The sequence below is a fragment of the Tachysurus vachellii genome, chromosome 16 (genome assembly GCF_030014155.1).
Source record: "Tachysurus vachellii isolate PV-2020 chromosome 16, HZAU_Pvac_v1, whole genome shotgun sequence".
Taxonomy (NCBI): Eukaryota; Metazoa; Chordata; class Actinopteri; order Siluriformes; family Bagridae; genus Tachysurus; species Tachysurus vachellii.
Genome location: NC_083475.1, coordinates 20134542 through 20156696, shown reverse-complemented (window position 1 = coordinate 20156696; position 22155 = coordinate 20134542). Strand labels below are relative to the sequence as shown.

The 22155-nt window shown below is 43.3% G+C and overlaps 1 protein-coding gene across 1 annotated transcript; it reads left to right on the top strand.

Annotated features, from left to right (window-relative positions):
- Nucleotides 1-52: 52 nt before the first annotated feature.
- On the top strand, nt 53-21771 carry epyc (epiphycan). The gene is made up of 9 exons (XM_060889231.1): nt 53-169; nt 12487-12679; nt 12938-13912; nt 14146-14298; nt 14644-14763; nt 16591-16749; nt 18253-18455; nt 18764-18859; nt 21601-21771. The coding sequence occupies exons 1-9, from the start codon at nt 53-55 to the stop codon at nt 21769-21771; spliced, it is 2187 nt and encodes a 728-aa protein (XP_060745214.1).
- Nucleotides 21772-22155: the final 384 nt, after the last annotated feature.

Sequence of the window (22155 nt, the reverse complement as noted above, 5' to 3'; positions counted from 1 at the left end):
GATGATGATGATGATGCCATGCAGGTTAGTTTTAGGACTTCTGGTCCTGAATATGGCTTTGGCTTTTCCCTCAAGAAACACCAGACAAGCAGAACCAGACAACTACGATGACGACCTGGAAAAGATGGACGTCGAATATTACGATGAGCTGACCACGGATGAACCTGAGGTGGGGAACTGAAAGTGCTGTGGGTTGAGGGTGAAAATCCTTTCCAAGATAAGAACTAATTCATTTGTAAGAACAGTTTAATGCTTTGACTGTCTACAGATATTAGTGAGTGACGTGACGTACGGCTAAGTACGGTGACCCATACTCAGAATTCGTTCTCTGCATTTAACCCATCCAAAGTGCACACACACACACACAGCAGTGAACACACACGCACCGTGAACACACACCCGGAGCAGTGGGCAGCCATTTATGCTGTGGCACCCGGGGAGCAGTTGGGGGGGTTCGGTGCCTTGCTCAAGGGCACCTCAGTCGTGGTATTGCCGGCCCGAGACTCGAACCCACAACCTTAGGGTTAGGAGTCAAACTCTCTAACCATTAGGCCATTTATAGTGTGACTTTATGTTAGTAGGCATGTTTAAAGTCAATTTCGTAAACCAAGTTTGAAAAGGTGTCTCAGATTATTTACTCTGAACTGATTCCTTTCCGTAACACACAAGGAAAACCCACGTGATCAAACCAAACCTTGTTCAAGATAAAAGCAGAAGTAGCCAGTAAAGTTAAGTTAAAATGTATACAACAGCATTAAAATGCATATTCGATTGAACTGAAATTTAAAATCAGAACATGTTAAGCTTTCATGCTTGAAGATTTGTTAAGGTTTAGGTTCAGGTTGGGACACTTAGAAGGCTATATAACATTATATGAAAGTGAAATCCAATCCTAACCAAACCACTGTTTATTAAATTTCTACAAATTCATCTTGAGTTCAAGATCTTTACTTGTATCTTGAAGTGCAACTGAGTAATTGCTGAAAGGATACTGTATGTGGTAGCCATGCAAGTTGGTAAGGATTTAAAGGTGAGGTGCATGATGTTTAAAAACCAATGTTGACATTTGAAATCACCAAAACAAACACACCCCTAACCCAAATGGGTGTCACCCCTGTTTTATAGCTCCGCCCCACACATACATACGTAACCCAGGCAACTATTATGGCTGAACCTGTTGGGGCAGCTGACCGAGGGGATATTTTTATCAGTAAATGAACACAATGAGTAATACTATGGTAATACAAATGTGTTTTTGTAGTACTGTGTGTTGTACCGTGAAAGGTTTAGCTCCGTTTCACGCAGAAGACGACGTTCAACACCTAGAACCCGAGGCAGAGGTAACGGCAGTGGCTAATGTCAGACATGCGCACTGAACACTCTCTCCACCGCATATTGACAAGACACGCCCCTTTATGCTAATGTCAGACGTGCACTGAACACTCTCTCCACCGCATATTGACAAGACACGCCCCTTTATGCTAATGTCAGACGTGCACTGAACACTCTCTCCACCGCATATTGACAAGACACGCCCCTTTATGCTAATGTCAGACGTGCACTGAACACTCTCTCCACCGCATATTGACAAGACACGCCCCTTTATGCTAATGTCAGACGTGCACTGAACACTCTCTCCACCGCATATTGACAAGACACGCCCCTTTATGCTAATGTCAGACGTGCACTGAACACTCTCTCCACCGCATATTGACAAGACACGCCCCTTTATGCTAATGTCAGACGTGCACTGAACACTCTCTCCGCCGCATATTGACAAGACACGCCCCTTTATGCTAATGTCAGACGTGCACTGAACACTCTCTCTGCCACATATTGACAAGACACGCCCCTTTATGCTAATGTCAGACGTGCACTGAACACTCTCTCCACCGCATATTGACAAGACACGCCCCTTTATGCTAATGTCAGACGTGCACTGAACACTCTCTCCACCGCATATTGACAAGACACGCCCCTTTATGCTAATGTCAGACGTGCACTGAATACTCTCTCCACCGCATATTGACAAGACACGCCCCTTTATGCTAATGTCACACTTGCACTGAACACTCTCTCCATTGCATATTGACAAGACACACCCCTTTATGCTAATGTCAGACGTGCGCACTGAACACTCTCTCCACTGCATATTGACAAGACACGCCCCTTTATGCTAATGTCACACTTGCACTGAACACTCTCTCCACTGCATATTGACAAGACACGCCCCTTTATGCTAATGTCACACTTGCACTGAACACTCTCTCCATTGCATATTGACAAGACACACCCCTTTATGCTAATGTCAGACATGCGCACTGAACACTCTCTCCGCCGCATATTGACAAGACACGCCCCTTTATGCTAATGTCAGACATGCACACTGAACACTCTCTCCGCCACATATTGACAAGACACGCCCCTTTATGCTAATGTCAGACATGTGCACTGAACACTATCTCCGCCTCATATTGACAAGACACGCCCCTTTATGCTAATGTCAGACATGCGCACTGAACACTCTCTCCGCCGCATATTGACAAGACACGCCCCTTTATGCTAATGTCAGACATGCGCACTGAACACTCTCTCCGCCGCATATTGACAAGACACGCCCCTTTATGCTAATGTCAGACATGCTCACTGAACACTCTCTCCGCCTCATATTGACAAGACACGCCCCTTTATGCTAATGTCAGACATGCGCACTGAACACTCTCTCCGCCTCATATTGACAAGACACGCCCCTTTATGCTAATGTCAGACATGCGCACTGAACACTCTCTCTGCCTCATATTGACAAGACACGCCCCTTTATGCTAATGTCAGACATGCGCACTGAACACTCTCTCTGCCTCATATTGACAAGACACGCCCCTTTATGCTAATGTCAGACATGCGCACTGAACACTCTCTCCGCCGCATATTGACAAGACACGCCCCTTTATGCTAATGTCACACATGCGCACTGAACACTCTCTCCGCCACATATTGACAAGACACGCCCCTTTATGCTAATGTCAGACATGCGCACTGAACACTCTCTCCGTCGCATATTGACAAGACACGCCCCTTTATGCTAATGTCAGACATGCGCACTGAACACTCTCTCCGCCGCATATTGACAAGACACGCCCCTTTATGCTAATGTCACACATGCGCACTGAACACTCTTCGCCGCATATTGACAAGACACGCCCCTTTATGCTAATGTCAGACACTGAACACTCTCTCCACCGCATATTGACAAGACACGCCCCTTTATGCTAATGTCAGACATGAGCACTGGACACTCTCTTCGCCGTATATTGACAAGACACGCCCCTTTATGCTAATATCAGACATGCGCACTGAACACTCTCTTCGCCGCATATTGACAAGACACGCCCCTTTATGCTAATTGGCTACACGTTTGTTTTGTTAGTCGGCCCGATTAGTTTTCTGAAGCATTTTTCAAACATCGTGCCCCCCGACTTTAACAAGCCGTTTTATTTTTTTGTTTCTTTTTATATTTTTTATTCATTCATTCACTCACTCATCTTCTACCGCTTATCCGAACTACCTCGGGTCACGGGGAGCCTGTGCCTATCTCAGGCGTCATCGGGCATCAAGGCAGGATACACCCTGGACGGAGTGCCAACCCATCACAGGGCACACACACACACTCTCATTCACTCACACACTCACACACTACGGACAATTTTCCAGAGATGCCAATCAACCTACCATGCATGTCTTTGGACCGGGGGAGGAAACCGGAGTACCCGGAGGAAACCCCCGAGGCACGGGGAGAACATGCAAACTCCACATACACAAGGCGGAGGCAGGAATCGACCCCCCAACCCTGGAGGTATGAGGCGAACGTGCTAACCACTAAGCCACCGTGCTCCCTTATATTTTGTATATAATATAAAATTGCACAGAGGTGAAACAAAAATTCTTGAATTTGGATTTGATTCATTTTTGTCCATGTCTGACATAAACAAGTGCAACAAATTTTCTATCAATGCATTTGTTGTAATGTTTCTATAGTAACAACTTATACTGGGACTTGAGTGAGGGATGAATGGGAGATGCTCCAGACAAACGGATTAAGTGTGCAGTTGTTGATATGGTGAAGTGTTTATGATGAAACTTTAAAGTCTGGTGAAGGAAACTATAATATGCAGTATATTTTAACGAATATAAAATATTAGTCTTGGCAAACTGCTGTGGTATAAGAGGAATATCACTTAAGGTGTGCATTTATACTAAAGTATTCCTGTTCAGTATAATTATAGTAACTTGTTCATTATTTCCATACAACAGCATGACATTATGGAGTTTTTTTTAAAGATTCCGTACTTAAACATCTGTATACTTTACACATAGATCTGCATTTGTAAAGAATGAGTGGTTACTTGATTCTATGTACTGAATAAGGACATGCGGTGGTGTTGTGTTTCATTTCAATGTACAGTAGCCTACACTATGGACTGTACTGTTTGTACTGTTGTGTAAATATACTCAAGCCTTTAAGTTGAAGTCATTTGTCTACAGATATTCTGCTTTTGTTCCATTACTCTGGTAGAAAGAGCTGATTTAATATAGCAGAGATCTTTCTGTGAAACGTGAAGAATTTAAAATATTTGAGACTTATCCATTTTTTTCTGTTGGCTCACTTCCTCTTCTTCTGGCACAGTCATCTGGAAAAGTTGATATATCCATCTGTTTGGTTTTTCTTGCCTGTCATACAGCTTTTTTTTGAGTGATTCAGTTCCAGGTGTGTTTGGTAACTGTTAGATGTTCAATCTGGCAGATATTTAGCAAGCAATAATCCTAATTGATATCGTTAGAGACTCATAATCAGGTCAAATGTTAAGATCTGAAGTTTGGGTCAATTATAGATATAGGAGGGATTAGCATATGTATGAAATTTGTAATAATACCTACAGTATAAATGATTTACAAATGTCTTTTAACACACTTTGTTGCAAAACAGCTTACAGGAATATATCAATTCAAACCACTTACTGATGTTAGCTGAACGCATTAGCACAGAAATGTTTATTTACAGCTCATTTGCATGTAAATAGTTTAAAAACAGACTGGTTTGGGGTCTGGGAAGCACTTGAGCTCCCTGAAGGCAAACTCAGAGAGAATGAGGAGGAGCTGCTTTCTGCAGGACTTTCAAGCCTACACCTAGAACCTGGACATCTGGACTTGTCTGAACAACACCCAGTACTTCAGCTAGTTTTGCACAGCACATATTGCATACTGTTTTTTGCATTACCGCTAAACACATCTGCCACCGATCTGTATTTTTATATTCGATTTTTATATTTTCTCTCTATTTCTCTATATCTACCTACATGTATAGTGTTTTTATTCTAATTTGGTTCTTTTTTATGACAGACAGTTGAAAAGTATCAAAGCATGTCATTACAATGCCTATGGGTTGTACTGTATATGTTAAAAAATACTGATGTTAAATTCATTCATTCATTCATTCATTCATTTCCTACCACTTATCCGAACTACCTCGGGTCACGGGGAGCCTGTGCCTATCTTAGGCGTCATCGGGCATCAAGGCAGGATACACACTGGACGGAGTGCCAACCCATCGCAGGGCGCACACACACACACACACACTCTCATTCACTCACTACGGACAATTTTCCAGAGATGCCAATCAACCTACCATGCATGTCTTTGGACCGGCGGAGGAAACCCCCGAGGCACGGGGAGAACTTGCAAACTCCACACACACAAGGCGGAGGCGGGAATCGAACCCCCAACCCTGGAGGTGTGAGGCGAACGTGCTAACCACTAAGCCACCGTGCCCCCTCGAAACATAAACAGATAAGATAAAAGAGCAGGAAAGTGATCCGGTCCCAATTATGTTTTTGATGAAACATCATTCTTTGGCCTCGACAGGAAGAACCGTTGTGTGGTACCAAGTGTATGTTTAAACATACGAATAAAAAGTTTACGTTTACTCATTAATTTGAGGGATGTGGTAGCGTAGTGGAATTACCAAGGTGGCGGATTGCCAACTAGAAGGCTAGGAGCTTGAATCCCTGGGATATTTAATGTGTGTTCAATATTTTAACACAGTCTGAGTTGTTACATGTAATATATTTGTAAAAAAAAAAATCAGTAAAAAAGAGAGCGAGAAAGGGAGGAACAGAGGGAGAGATGGATAATGGGAGAGGGAGGAAGGTTAGGAGGTTAGCACTGACTCATTTGCTTTTACATGGTTCTGCTTTATGTCATTAGCTATTAGCTCTTTTTGGCAGGTTTTGTGTGTCATGTGTTTTAGCAATAAATGGAGGATTTCAGCTCCATAGAAGTTCATGTATAGTAGAAGAACACATAAAAGTGCATGTATACATTTTTTAATCCTCTCCTTGTCTTTTCCAGAATTACTTCCAACTGGTACCAGCAGCTGAAGATTTAAATTATTGCATAAACTCTAAGGATTTATAACCCAAAAGACTAGACATAGACCAGACAAAAATCAAAAGAAGACAGAAGATTTTAGAAAAAAACTAAGATCCATGATATTTTGTTATAAAACAGTCAGTTCTCATCTGACCATTTGATTGGTAGAAAGGTGTTGGTAGAATGCCAGTATTTTCGGTCTGTTTCCCATGTAAAACTTCCTGGATCAAAACTGTTACTATCGTAGAGTCAGCGACATCAACAACAGACATACTAAATAAACATTTACAAAAAAAGACTATTTTTGACCTTTTGACTTTAAAGATGAAGATAAAACGTTTGTAAAAGGTAGAAAGATTTTACCGACTGCACCTTTAACAGGAATGTACAAAAAACTTGCGTTAGCTAGCCAACTAGCTATAAAGTTAGCATAGGTTCTTCAGGATTGTTGGCCATATTGTGTCTGAATTGTCCACATTATTGCCAAATAAAGGCAATATCGCAGTGACAATCATTAGGTTAAACGCAATAACTTCACGGCTGCGATTACAGTAGCTACGTGAAGGCAGCGCCGATATTCTGTATAACCGCAATCTGATTCGATGGTGTACAACAAACCTGGTCAATCAGCCTGGACCTTTCTGGACCGTCTGCCAAGTGCCGTAAATGTAACACGCTCAGGGGTTTGCGAGAGATCTTAAGGTTTTTCGAATTGTCCAAAACCATTCCAAACCTAATGAAAGATTTTCTGCAAAATAATACATTGGGTCACAGTTTTCGATTAAAAACAGTTTGCAACAGGTTTGTGTAAAGTTATATTTTACAAGAGTTGATCTACTATTGACAATTAAATAAAGAGTAAAATGAAACATGTTCCATCAGATATTCAACAGATATCATCTGTTTATAAGATCAGTTTTTATTACAGTTCTAATATACAGTTTTAATATTAAGTGAGTGTGTGTGTGTGTGTGTGTGTGTGCATGTGCGCGTGCTGCAGGGTGGATTCTGTCACACTGTGCCCAGTTTTCCTGGGACCAGCTTGCTAATACTTGTGTGTGTGCGTGTGCGTGCGTGTGTGTTGCAGGGTGGATTCTGTCACACTGTGCCCAGTTTTCCTGGGACCGGCTTGCTAATTCTTGTGTGTGTGTGTGTGTGTGCGTGTGCGTGCGTGTGTGTTGCAGGGTGGATTCTGTCACACTGTGCCCAGTTTTCCTGGGACCGGCTTGCTAATTCTTGTGTGTGTGCGTGTGTGTGCGTGTGTGTGTGTGCACGCGTGTGTGTGTGTTGCAGTGTGGATTCTGTCACACTGTGTCCAGGTTTCCTGGGACCGGCTTGCTAATTCGTGTGTGTGTGTGTGTGTGCGTGCGTGCGTGCGTGCGTGCGTGCGTGCGTGCGTGCGTGCGTGCGTGCGTGCATGTGTGTGTGTGTTACAGGGTGGACTCTGTCACACTGTGCCCAGTTTTCCTGGGACCGGCTTGTTAATTCTTACTGAAGTTGAAATAAAGTCAGAAACATGTCTCTTCACTTAGGGTTAGAGTATTTACCATGAATCCTGTTTCATGTTATGACATTTTTATACAGAGGATCAAAAACCTTTGGTACTTTTTCTAAATATATGTACTGATATACGGGGGCACTGGGGATTAGTGGTTTAGCCCTTCACCTCATGGGGCATTTGTGTGTTCTCTCTGTGCTTTGGTGGTTTCCTCCAGGTTCTCCAGTTCCCTCCACCGGTCCATAGACATACATTGCAGGCTGATTGTCATTTCTATATTACCTGTAGTGTGTGAATTGATGTGTGAGTGTGTGTGATGGGTTGGTCCAGGGTGTTCCTTGTGCCCTGAGTCCCCTTGGATCCCCTGTGTGACCCTGGTAGGATAATCAGTACAAAAGATGGATGGATGGATGGATGAATAGATGGATATACTGATATAAACTTAAGTAGACATAGTAAAGTCGACAAGCTTGGTTGCTAGATTGGAAAATAAAATGGAATAAAATCCATTCTGTGGATAAAACACTCTGACAAATGTGTGACTCACATTGACCACTGGCCTTGTTTTGTCCATTGCTCATACTTCTGTGACCTCAGATCATCTCAGTGAAGTTCATTTCACATTCCTGGCTGCATATGAAGATTTATAATAGACTATATATCATGATTTAGCATGAGTGTATGTGTTGGCTGTAACGTGTTGGTTCTCCGGCTTATTTTAGCCTGCCTTTTCGCTTCTCGTCTCCCAACAGATATGTGTGTTTGCATTGGGAGCTGGGAGGTTGGGGGGCTGATGGTCATGAGGCGGGGTAGACTAACAGCTAGCACAGAGTCAGGCCTTGTTGTCTCTCAAAAGCTTTCGGTGTTATTACACTGAAACTCTAGTTATACTTATTAAACACTCATTTAGCCCAGCAATGGAATTTGTTTAGTCTCTAGTTATGATGTTCTCATAACTCATACTAATCATACAATACACACTGAGCACGGTAGGTTTAGTTTTTATGACAAATTGGTTGTTTTCTCATTGAGAAAAGTCTGATTACTTTGGTCAAAAGAATCGCTGTGCAGGAAAGGAAAAGATTTTCTGCCTCCATGTATGTCTTGGTTCCACAAGGACCATTCACATGTCGATGATAGACTTGAGCGTTTTTTTGAGCATGTCTGAGACACGTATGCAGCTGAATGTGGTTTCATGGCGCCACATTCTGGTTTGTCATGAAACTGCAAAACTGATACATCAGAGGTTCAGAACTGGATCCAATTTACACATTTATTTTTTTTTTTTTTGGTGGAACTGGATTTGTTGCTAAAAAGTGTGTGACCAGTAAAGCCATTACACCTCATATCTAAAGTCCATTAGCGTTACTGGGTGTGAGACGGTGTGGTGCTTTAATGGCTCTGATAGCTGAAATAACCGCCTTGTCACTGTGCTGCTCTGGATACCATTAGCAGTGTGAACGAGTCTCTTACTTGTCTCAGGATGTTCTTACATGCTGAGACAGGCAGCCTTTTCAGATGTATATGTTAGGACTCTGCCCGGACTTTGGCCATGTGCCTTTTGTTTGTTTCTTGTTCACGTGTCTGCCCCGCCCTTGTCTTTTCCTCCCCGCCTCTGCACACCTGTCCCCGGACCGGTTTGTACTATTTAGGATTCCGCCAGACCAGGACCCAGCAGGACAGCTGCAGCCTGGACCGGCCGATTGGGAGTATTTTATTTCTCTTATTGGATTTTTTTTTTTTCCCTGGACTTCGAGGTTTTGGTGACATCGGTCCGCATTTTTCCAGTGAGGGACGCCGCTCCGCTTCCGGTTTCTCCGCGGGGGGGCGCCGCCTCACTTCCTGTGTGCGGGCCATGTCACCAGCCCGAGTTTTGTTTTTTTTTGTTTTTTTCGGTGTCCTGCGACATCGCTCCGCACCTGTCCGGTGTGGGGCGTCGCTTCACATCCGGTTTCCGTGGAGGACGCTCGGCCCTCCTGTTCGGCTGTGGACGTCGCTCGGCCATCCTGTTCGGCTGTGGACGTCGCTCGGCCCTCCTGTTCGGCTGTGGACGTCGCTCAGCCCTCCTGTTCGGCTGTGGACGTCGCTCGGCCACTCTGGCTGCGCCGCCGTGTGCCTTGCTCCCCCACCTGCCTCGCCGTGTGCCTTGCTCCCCCCACCTGCCTCACCGTGTGCCTTGCTCCCCCCACCTGCCTTGCCGTGTGCCTTGCTCCCCCCACCTGCCTCTCCGTGTGCCTTGCTCCCCCCACCTGGACCCGTCGGGACTGTCAGGACAGATTGGCGCGAGGTAGGGGTACTGTCAGGACTCTGCCCGGACTTTGGCCATGTGCCTTTTGTTTGTTTCTTGTTCACGTGTCTGCTCCGCCCTTGTCTTTTCCTCCCCGCCTCTGCACACCTGTCCCTTATGTCTAAATAATTATTTGTACTATTTAGTTGAGCCGCGTTGCCTTGTGCAGTGCGGAATCCTCTGTTGTCTTTTGCTGCTGTCGTCATGTCTGGTTTTGTCTTTGTCCTGTTTCGTGTTTTTTAAGTTAATAAACCCCGTTTTTGTTAAGCTGTTATGCGTTTGGGTCCGTTTTTACCCCCGCGCGCTGACAGTATAAGGATTGGTTTTTGGTCTTTTTCTTATTCATTAGGTTCAGCCATCTCCGTGTAAATCCCTCTATCAAGTTGAGGAAAATATATATATTATATTATTTTATATTATATTTTATATTATTATATTATAAATTAGGTACACCTTACTAGTACCGGTGTGGTCTTCTGCTGCTGTAGCCCATCCGCCTCAAGGTTCAACGTGTTGTGTGTTCAGAGATGCTCTTCTGCATACCTCGGTTGTAACGAGTGGTTATTTGAGTTACTGTTGCCTTTCTATCAGCTCGAACCAGTCTGACCATTCTCCTCTGACCTCTGGCAATCAACAAGGCATTTGCGCCCACAGAACTGCCGCTCACTGGATATTTTCTCTTTTTCGGACCATTCTCTGTTAACCCTAGAGATGGTTGTGCGTGAAAATCCCAGTAGATCAGCAGTTTCTGAAATACTCAGACCAGCCCGTCTGGCACCAACAACCATGCCACGTTCAAAGTCACTTAAATCACCTTTCTTCCCCATTCTGACGCTCGGTTTGAACTGCAGCAGGTCGTCTTGACCATGTCAAGAGTTGCTGCCAGGTGATTGGCTGATTAGAAATTTGCGTTAATGTGGGCCAATTTATTAGGTACACCTTACTAGTACCGGGATGGACCCCCTTTTGCCTTCAGAACTGCCTTAATCCTTCGTGGCATAGATTCAACAAGGTATTGGAAACATTCCTCAGAGATTTTGGTCCATATTGATATGATAGCATCACGCAGTTGCTGCAGATCTGTCGGCTGCACATCCATGATGCGAATTTCCCGTTCCACCACATCCCAAAGGTGCTCTATTGGACTGAGATATGGTGACTGTGGAGGACATTTGAGTACAGTGAACTCATTGTCATGTTCAAGAAAACAGTATGAGATGATTCGCGCTTTCTGACATGACGCGTTAAACTGCTGGAAGTAGCCATCAGAAGATGGGTACACTGTGGTCATAAAGGGATATATATAATATATGTAAGCATTTTATTGCACTTGCAGTGGGTGCTTGACCACTGAGTACTGAGTGTAGCACTTGGTATAGATTAAACTCAGAATTAAGGACTAAATAAGTAACTTAAAGTGTTGTGTCCACATCCGAATCACTGCACAGTAAGCAAATGTACATCTCAACTAATCTGTTCAGTGGCAAGTAGCAGATATATAGGATGTATTCTTCCCCAACTTGCAGGTAGAGTTTACATTGATGGAGGAGCGATAAACCTGATGAACGGCTCATAAGTCACTCAGAGCCAAAGTGGTTTATAGTAAACATTTCAACATGCTAGCAGAATGTCGTCATTTCCCTGCAAGTCTTCATACGACTAGTCAACAAGAACTCAACAGGGAGTGAGCAGCACTGGCAACTGAAAATATTCCATATTAAGAACAATTCAATTATGGATAGCTCTAATAAAATTATATAGACGATACCATGTTTTTCCTTTTATAGTGTAACCTACCAGGTGGCAACTGTTCAGTTAATAATTATCATCCATGTTTTTATCATCATCTTACTCAAATCCGTCTTAATGGCATTCAAAAAGACATTTAAAATTGAAAAGCCGGGGGGCACGGTGGCTTAGTGGCTAGCATGTTCGCCTCACACCTCCAGGGTTTCGATTCCCGCCTCCACCTTGTGTGTGGAGTTTGCATGTTCTCCCCGTGCCTCGGGGGTTTCCTCCGGGTACTCCGGTTTCCTCCCCCGATCCAAAGACATGCATGGTAGGTTGATTGGCATCTCTGGAATATTGTCCCTAGTGTGTGATTGCGTGAGTGGTTGGCACTCCGTCCAGGGTGTATCCTGCCTTGATGCCCGATGACACCTGAGATAGGCACAGGCTCCCCGTGACCCGAGGTAGTTCGGATAAGCAGTAGAAAATGAATGAATGAAAGACACTAGCCATATCAACACATGATTTACCTCCCTTTTTCTTGCAGATTGAGATTAGCACTCTGTCCCCAGAGGACTACGGCCCCGCACATACAGCCTCACTAGAGGAAGAGGAAGAGGAAGAGGAACCAGAAGAGGAAGTGGAAAATGAAAGGGGGGATAAAAAGGAAATACCTATAATGCCTTCACTCATCCCATCAGGCTCTGGAGGGGTTTCAATGGGACCGGACACTCCAGGAGGTCTGTATTACACCAACCCAGTCACACACAAACACACTACTGTCTTACCAACACTTTGCAACATAAAATTGCTTTATATTCATTTAACTAGCAGTTTGATTGGTTAAATGTTTTGATTTTCTCATAATTCTGTAACCCTGCTTCCTTACAATGCATCGTCTAAACCATTGCTCCCATCATCTCTAACAGTCTAAACTAAATCATTGTCATCATGCAGTTCTAATCTGTCTCTTAACACCTAATCTTGTCTCTAACAAGAGGAAGAGCCGCGTCTGATGCCCAGTGAAATCCGTCATATCTCTGGAGACATTTTGGGTTCTGGGCACATGCTGAGTTCTGGGAGTTCTGAGGCTTCGGCAGATTCAGGGATTTCTGGAAAAATTCCTGATGCTGGAGAATACCATTCTGGGGAGCCTATGGCTTCTAGAGGTTCTGGAGGTTCTGGGGGCTTTATTTCTGGATGGTCTGCAGATGTAAGCTCTGGAGATATTAGTTCTGAAGGCTCTGTAGGCTCTGGTTCAGGAGTCCTTGGAGAACTTGTTTCAGGAATATCTAGTGGCTTTGTTTCTGAAAATGATGTTTCTGTGGACTCTGGAGACTTTGTTTCCGGAGTGTCTGAAGACATAGTTTCCGGAACATCTGGAGGCTTTGTTTCCGGAGTGTCTGAAGACATAGTTTCCAGAACATCTGGAGGCTTTGTTTCCGGAGTTTCTGAAGACATAGTTTCCGGAACATCTGGAGGCTTTGTTTCCGGAGTGTCTGAAGACATATTTTCCGGAACATCTGGAGGCTTTGTTTCCGGAGTGTCTGAAGACATAGTTTCCGGAACATCTGGAGGCTTTGTTTCCGGGGTGTCTGAAGACATAGTTTCCGGAACATCTGGAGACTTTGTTTCCGGAGTGTCTGGAGACATAGTTTCCGGAACATCTGGAGTCTTTGTTTCCGGAGAGTCTAGAGACATAGTTTCCGGAACATCTGGAGGCTTTGTTTCCGGAGAGTCTGGAGACATAGTTTCCGGAACATCTGGAGGCTTTGTTTCCGGAGAGTCTGGAGACATTGTTTCTGGAGTCTCTGATGTTCTTGTCTCTGGAGACAATAAAGAATTTGTTTCAGGAGTCTCTGGGCACTCTGGAGACTCTCGGGAAGTTATTTCCGGATATTCTGGGGAACATTCTGGAGTTTCTGGGGACTCAGGCTCTGGACCCCCTGTGGTAACATTGGTTCCTGGTGGAGGTCAGTACTATTGGCTGTAGTGGACACTGCATTCTATACACCTAAAACCTGCATACTCCATAGTGTAGAATGTGGGATAACTAGTTGTTTAGCTGGCCAGGTGAATGGTTTCTATTCTGATATTTAAGTTCTTATTAGTTTTTATTGCTAAAATTACAAACATACTATCAGGCCTCTTCTTGTACTGTGGGGGTCTAATTGATCTCTTACCACATCACCTTGTCTTTACCAAGAGGAGGAGATCTACATTACAGTTACCAGTCAACCTGAAGAGTTCTCTGGATTCCCTGAGGAATCGGGGCAACCTGTGGAGCCTGTGACTTTAGGGCCTCCTGAGGAATCTGGGTTTGATGAATGGGTAACAATCACCCCTACTCTAAAGGAAGGTTAGTATTTCACTTGCCCCGTAGAAATCATATTGTTAATATATGCAACTTGGTAGCACAACAGCCTGAAAAAGACCCTCAGAGTCATAGGTAGTCCGACAGACAAATATTGGATCATTTTAAAAGAAAGCAATTTCCTGTTTCATCCAGTAATGTTAACACAGTACATCTACTGATACATAATTTTCCTCTCCTCACATAACTTTGTGCTTCATTTAACTGGCTGTTATGGGTTAAATGTGTGTATTTGTGTTCAAGATCTCAAGATCTACTCTACTCACTTTATCTCTTTGTCAAACCCTGTGCTAATCATTCTCCTAACATCCTAACGTTGTGTGTAACAAGAGGAGGAGCTGTTTTCCACCACCCAGACCCCACCCCAGGAGGTGACTGGGAGTACAACAGGTTCAGGGCTACCTGAGAGCCCTGATCCTGATGTTGAGATCATTGAAATTGATGGAAAAGGTTAGTGTCCTATCTGTCTATTGTGCACTTAAGGTCAACCAATATGAATATTGTTAATTACAACAACCGCATAGAATTTAGCAAAATAAAAGAATATTCCACTAAGAGACATGCACACTAAGGTCAGTATTCTTTCATTAACACAATGTCTAATGTTTTAAATTCTACATTGCTTGCATATAATTGGAACAGCTTGTAAATGGTGTCTTTATTTTCAGACCTGTTATTTGTGCCCCTGTGTTAATCCATAATGACAATGCCGATGACAATTTATTTATATAAATTATACAATTATAATCATCACATGATTTTAAAATATCATTAAGAACCTTCAAAAGTGCAGTGTCGGTAGAATGGGATTCACGAAAACTTGACTGAAATGTTTCAAACATTGAATTATCAGCTAAAAATCTAAATTAGTTATCTAATTATCAGCTAAAACATCCGGAGCTGAGCGGCTGCAAGCGGCAGTGGTGTTGTAGCTTTGGTGGAGAGTGTGTATCACTCTTCTCTCTGTTCACCGGCACTTGCTCATGTTTAACAGTGCTTGGTGTACGTGTATATTGTGTTTGCTCAAATTTTACCCACAAATTAGCAAAAATGAGTACGAAACAGACGTCGTTAGAAAGTTCAAAACTCTGCCGGTGTTCTGGATTAAAGTCATGGCGGAATACCCTGATATTGCCATTTCCGACATCCTATCTGTGTGAAGCGGGGTTTTCGGCAGTGACAGCAACCAAAACAAAACAACGGAATAAACTGGACATTGCAACACACTTCGGGTGTCATTGTCTCCTATTACCCCAGATGGAACCATCTCGTTGCAAAGAAACAAGCTCAGGGTTCTCATTGATTTAGCGTTGTAGTGAGTTAAAATGTTAAATCACTTTATATTCATTTTTTGGTGTAACTGTATTTTATTTTGAAGGCATGTTTACAATTAAATTTAAATTATTAAAACAATCTAAAATATAAACAATCAAACCCCCCCACCCCCACCCCCCACTCCCAAAAAAAAAGCGGGCCGCGGGAACATTATCAAGCGTTGACCGGTCTGCGCCGATAAAAAGGTTGGGGACCACTGCTTTAAACAGTCAGACATAATGCCATATTCTAAACTGCGATTAACGATGAACAAAAGATATGGAGCAACATCAATAAAACTTGCTTGAATAAAAAAGGAGGAAGAATATCCAAAGACGAGCCCGAGGACTTAAGATGCTCAATTATTTCCAGCAAATCTGGAAGTGAGACTAGTTTAAACTGACTAAAAAAGTATTGCCGATGGAGGGATTAGACGGATTAACAACCGAATGAGTTATCCCCAGCCGGAGATCCCTAATTTTACTATCAAAAAATAATAAAAATTCTTCACATACTAAATGGCCTTAAGGGTTAACAACTATAGATTAGAAAGATATTTCTAATCTAGATATTTATATTGATATCTAGATATATCCAGATATTTTGCTGTTGCAAGTGTTTAAAACATATACAGTAGGCTACTGCATGCAAATTTGAAAGTCTTAAACTAGCTTTCATGTATTTGCAACCATTTTCAGAGTGTTAGTTCAGGACTAATTCTTTTTTAAACCGGTCCTCTGAGATCCCCACATGAAGCACAATTTACTTTCTTCCAGCTCCCAACACATGGATTCAGTTTTCTTACTCAATTGGTTGAGTGTATTAAAGGGAGCAAACACTTGGACAATTCAGGGTTTCCTGAGGACCAAATTGAGGAAACTACAGATTACTACAGATTAATTGTTTATTTTTTTTCTTTTTCTTTTCTTTTTTGTGGACACCATTTACTGGTTTGGTGGCAAGGTATGTCCACCTGTCTACTGTGTACCTGCCTGGGAGGATCTGTGTACTGTGATGATGTGAAGCTGGTGAACGTGCCTCCTCTTCCCAAAGATACCACTCACTTCTACGCCCGCTACAACAGGATCACTAAGATCAACAAATCAGACTTCGCTAACCTGAGTAGGTTTACTTGAGTATATTTTTTTTCCAATTTGAAGAAATGTTTGCTAGGGCTGTTTGGGTATAATGCAATGATACTTTTGATTATTTCTGTCAGTAGTGTGGATATTGTAATATTAATTAGATAACTGTTGCCCACAATATCCAGTCAGGTCCAGAAAACAGAGTCAGGGTGCAAGCAAAGGTTAGATACATTCATTTTCTACCGCTTATCTGAACTACCTCGGGTCACGGGGAGCCTGTGCCTATCTCAGGCGTCATCGGGCATCAAGGCAGGATACACCCTGGACGGAGTGCCAACCCATCACAGGGCACACACACACTCTCATTCACTCATGCAATCACACACTACGGACAATTTTCCAGAGATGCCAATCAACCTACCATGCATGTCTTTGGACCGGGGGAGGAAACCGGAGTACCCGGAGGAAACCCCCGAGGCACGAGGAGAACATGCAAATGCCACACACACAAGGTGGAGGCAGGAATCAAACCCCCAACCCTGGAGGTGTGAGGCAAACGTGCTAACCACTAAGCCACCGTGCCCCCCCAAGGTTAGATACAGCGTGAACTAAATCAGGCAAGAGCAAGTTGAGAATATATTCGAAAGGCTTTGTAATAACTGGTGAAAACAACACAGAGTGTATAAGGTTAGGTGCAGTGAACATGAGCGTGAGCTCTCTTGCTTCCTAGGTGGTGTATCAGTATATGGCGTACATGAGTTTCTGAAGCTTCTCAGGTGGCATTCACTAAATTCCAGGGGTTTCGTTACCACGACATAAAGTGGCCGTGTTTCCAGAGGTCTTGGAAAAACGACCTCTTTAAAAAAAAAGAGCATACTACGAAGGACAAAACAGTCATACAGGTAGATTTATTTTAGAAAACAAATAAACAACCAAAAACTATGGTTAGGGTTAGGGTTAGATTATCAAATAGGCCACGCCTACCCGATGATGCAATATCTGTTACTTTTTACTTGTTGTAGCCGATGATGAAATTACCAAATATTATTACCGGAAATTTCATCATCAGCTACAACAAGTAAAAAGCTATTTACATTTGTAGATGATGTTGGCTGAGGTTTCGGATCGTCCGGCAGTTTTTTTGACCTGAAAAGCTGAAAAAATAAGTGTTTTGGAAGGAAACAGAGCTAGCATCAATGCTCTCTGGCTATTGTGGTGCATTTTGGGATTTTTTTTTATGGAGCTAACGTTCCAGTTCACTGGAAGGATGACAGCCTTTACAATGGCCAACTTCCTGCAAAAATGAGATGTAGCCAGTGCCTTTGATGCCCGTGAGTTGCAGTCCTTGTCAGCCATGATTGTGGAGGGCGTGCTGTAATCTGGGAGCAGATACCGGTGTAGACATGGCAATAATAATATTATTTTTAGGTTTTGCTGGTGCTTACCATGCATAATGCTGTATGTATGTACAATACCAAGATGATAAAACAGGCCAGAAATTCATATTGATTTCTTTCTAACTTTTTTCTCGGCCATTAAGACAAACTTAAGAGGATCGATCTTACAAATAATGCCATCTGGAAGATCGAAGACGGTGCTCTCTTCGACCTGCCCGCTTTAGAGGAGCTGGTAATACGAGAAAACAGATTGGCTCAACTTCCAGCGCTGCCAGCCACCATGACCCTTGTAGATGCCAGTCACAACCATCTGGGCAGAACCAGCATCCAGAACGAAGCCTTCAAGGTAAAAGGGGAAGAAAATGCATTATATAATCTGTCACTGGAGTGGCATTTATAAAGTAATTTTTATTTATTGCTTATTAGTCGACTTCCACAGGGACATGTACGACAAACCCTCCAGATAAACTAAGGCTTATGATAATTGTAATTAAATGAAATGTATAATCGTTGAGTCTTCAGGAGAGCGAGATGTTTACTCGGTAACATGATAAGCTGTGTGTTTTTTAATCGTGTTGATTTCAAGAGGGGAAAAAATTGCTTGAGCAAATATATAACAACTGATTTCTCTAACTTATTTTTTCCTGTGTGTAGGACATGACAGGTCTACTTTACCTCTACCTGACAGACAACAGCATTGACTACATCCCCGTCCCTTTGCCTGAGACTCTGCGCTCTCTGCACCTACAGGTACCCGCACTGCCACCTCAGTGCTGCCCCCATGTGTACACTACATGCTTTCATTTGCCACTAAACCTTAAGAGAACTTAAGAGAGTCAGTCACTGACTGACTGAGAGCAGTTGCAGCTATCCTCAGACTTCAACACCTTTTAATGTCACTCTAAACCTACAAAGTTACAGGCATGTTATATGTTTAGTAGCTATTGAAGAATGTTTAGACTATTCTTGGATGGATGGATGGATGGATGGATGGACATTACAGCACAGTCAAAGTCTTTCTTATTTTTTTGGAGGTTGGGATCAGAGCACAGGGTCAGGCTTAATACATCACCCCTAGAGCAGAGAGGGTTAGGGGCCTTACTCAAGGGCCCAACAGTGGCAGCTTGGCAGTACTGGAGCCTGAACCCTGATCCTCTGATCAACAACCCAGAGTTTTAACATCTTGAGCCACCACTGCATGTCCCCTACATGCATTATAGGATGACTGGTGTCTATAAATTGTCTCAGTGCATGTGATCATATAGATAGACCCTAGGCTACATGTAGAGATAGACCCTAGGCTACATGTAGAGATAGACCCTAGGCTCCATGTATAGATAGACCCTAGGCCCCATGTATAGATAGACCCTAGGCTACATGTAGAGATAGACCCTAGGCTACATGTATAGATAGACCCTAGGCTCCATGTAGAGATAGACCCTAGGCTCCATGTATAGTTAGACCCTAGGCTCCATGTAGAGATAGACCCTAGGCTACATGTATAGATAGACCCTAGGCTACATGCATAGTTAGACCATAGGCTCCATGTATAGATAGACCCTAGGCTACATGTATAGTTAGACCCTAGGCACCATGTATAGATAGACCCTAGGCTCCATGTAGAGATAGACCCTAGACTCCATGTATAGTTAGACCCTAGGCTCCATGTATAGTTAGACCCTAGGCTCCATGTAGAGATAGACCCTAGGCTACATGTATAGATAGACCCTAGACTACATGTATAGTTAGACCCTAGGCACCATGTAGAGATAGACCCTAGGCTACATGTATAGATAGACCCTAGGCTCCATGTATAGTTAGACCCTAGGCTCCATGTATAGATAGACCCTAGGCTACATGTATAGTTAGACCCTAGGCACCATGTATAGATAGACCCTAGGCTCCATGTAGAGATAGACCCTAGACTCCATGTATAGATAGACCCTAGGCTACATGTATAGATAGACCCTAGGCTACATGTATAGATAGACCCTAGGCTACATGTATAGTTAGATCCTAGGCACCATGTATAGATAGACCCTAGGCTACATGTATAGATAGACCCTAGACTACATGTATAGTTAGACCCTAGGCACCATGTAGAGATAGACCCTAGGCTACATGTATAGATAGACCCTAGGCTCCATGTATAGTTAGACCCTAGGCTCCATGTATAGATAGACCCTAGACTCCATGTATAGTTAGACCCTAGGCTCCATGTAGAGATAGACCCTAGGCTACATGTATAGATAGACCCTAGGCTACATGTATAGTTAGACCCTAGGCACCATGTATAGTTAGACCCTAGGCTCCATGTATAGATAGACCCTAGGCACCATGTCTAGTTAGACCCTAGGCTCCATGTAGAGATAGACCCTAGGCTCCATGTATAGATAGACCCTAGGCTCCATGTATAGATAGACCCTAGGCTCCATGTAGAGATAGACCCTAGGCTACATGTATAGATAGACCCTAGGCTACATGTATAGTTAGACCCTAGGCACCATGTATAGTTAGACCCTAGGCTCCATGTATAGATAGACCCTAGGCACCATGTATAGTTAGACCCTAGGCTCCATGTAGAGATAGACCCTAGGCTCCATGTATAGATAGACCCTAGGCTCCATGTATAGATAGACCCTAGGCTACATGTATAGATAGACCCTAGGCTCCATGTATAGTTAGACCCTAGGCTCCATGTATAGATAGACCCTAGGCTACATGTATAGATAGACCCTAGGCTACATGTATAGTTAGACCCTAGGCACCATGTATAGTTAGACCCTAGGCTCCATGTATAGATAGACCCTAGGCACCATGTATAGTTAGACCCTAGGCTCCATGTATAGATAGACACTAGGCTACATGTATAGATAGACCCTAGGCTACATGTATAGATAGACCCTAGGCTACATGTATAGATAGACCCTAGACTACATGTATAGTTAGATCCTAGGCTACATGTATAGATAGACCCTAGGCTCCATGTATAGATAGACCCTAGGCTCCATGTATAGATAGACCCTAGGCTACATGTATAGTTAGACCCTAGGCACCATGTATAGTTAGACCCTAGGCTCCATGTATAGATAGACCCTAGGCACCATGTATAGTTAGACCCTAGGCTCCATGTATAGATAGACCCTAGGGTCCATGTATAGATAGACCCTAGGCTACATGTATAGTTAGATCCTAGGCTACATGTATAGATAGACCCTAGGCTACATGTATAGATAGACCCTAGGCTCCATGTATAGATAGACCCTAGGCTACATGTATAGATAGACCCTAGGCTACATGTATAGATAGACCCTAGGCTACATGTATAGTTAGATCCTAGGCACCATGTATAGATAGACCCTAGGCACCATGTATAGATAGACCCTAGGCACCATGTATAACAGCTATAAAGGATCTTTCCCTCCCTTTATAAACACATTATAACTATAAAGCGGATGTTATAAAAATTCTAATTTCTTTCTTTTCCTTAGAACAACAACATCCAGATGATACATGAAGACACCTTCTGCAAACAGAAGGACATGAACTACAACCGGAAGCCGCTGGAGGACATTCGCCTGGACGGCAACCCGGTCATCCTCAGCAGAACTCCACAGGCTTATGTGTGTTTGCCTCGTATTCCTATTGGAGCCCTTGTTTAAACTTAAACACACACACACACACACACACACACACCAAAACCTGAGTTCTCATTTTCTTTCTTAAGGCTGGAGTAAACACTTGCATGATTGGCCATTTTATACAAGAGGTCTCCCCCCACACACAAACATACATTCACTCTCACTCACAAACACACACTCACTGTCTCTCTCTCACACACACCACACATTCTCCCTCTCTCTCTAACTCCCTCTCTCTCTAACTCTCTCTCTCTAACTCTCTCAAACACACACCACACATTCTCCCTCTCTCTCTCTCTCTCTCTCTCTCTCTCACACACACACCACACATTCTCCCTCTCTCTCTAACTCTCTCTCTCTCTCTCTAACTCTCTCAAACACACACCACACATTCTCCCTCTCTCT

What these genes read in the sequence shown, in the direction of transcription:
- epyc (XM_060889231.1), top strand. Translation starts at nt 53, where the DNA reads ATGGCTTTGGCTTTTCCCTCAAGAAACACCAGACAAGCAGAACCAGAC. An exon ending in GGGACCGGACACTCCAGGAG is followed by an intron (nt 12,680 to 12,937) that starts GTCTGTATTACA and finishes GTCTCTAACAAG; the next exon opens with AGGAAGAGCCGCGTCTGATG. An exon ending in TGCGCTCTCTGCACCTACAG is followed by an intron (nt 18,860 to 21,600) that starts GTACCCGCACTG and finishes TCTTTTCCTTAG; the next exon opens with AACAACAACATCCAGATGAT.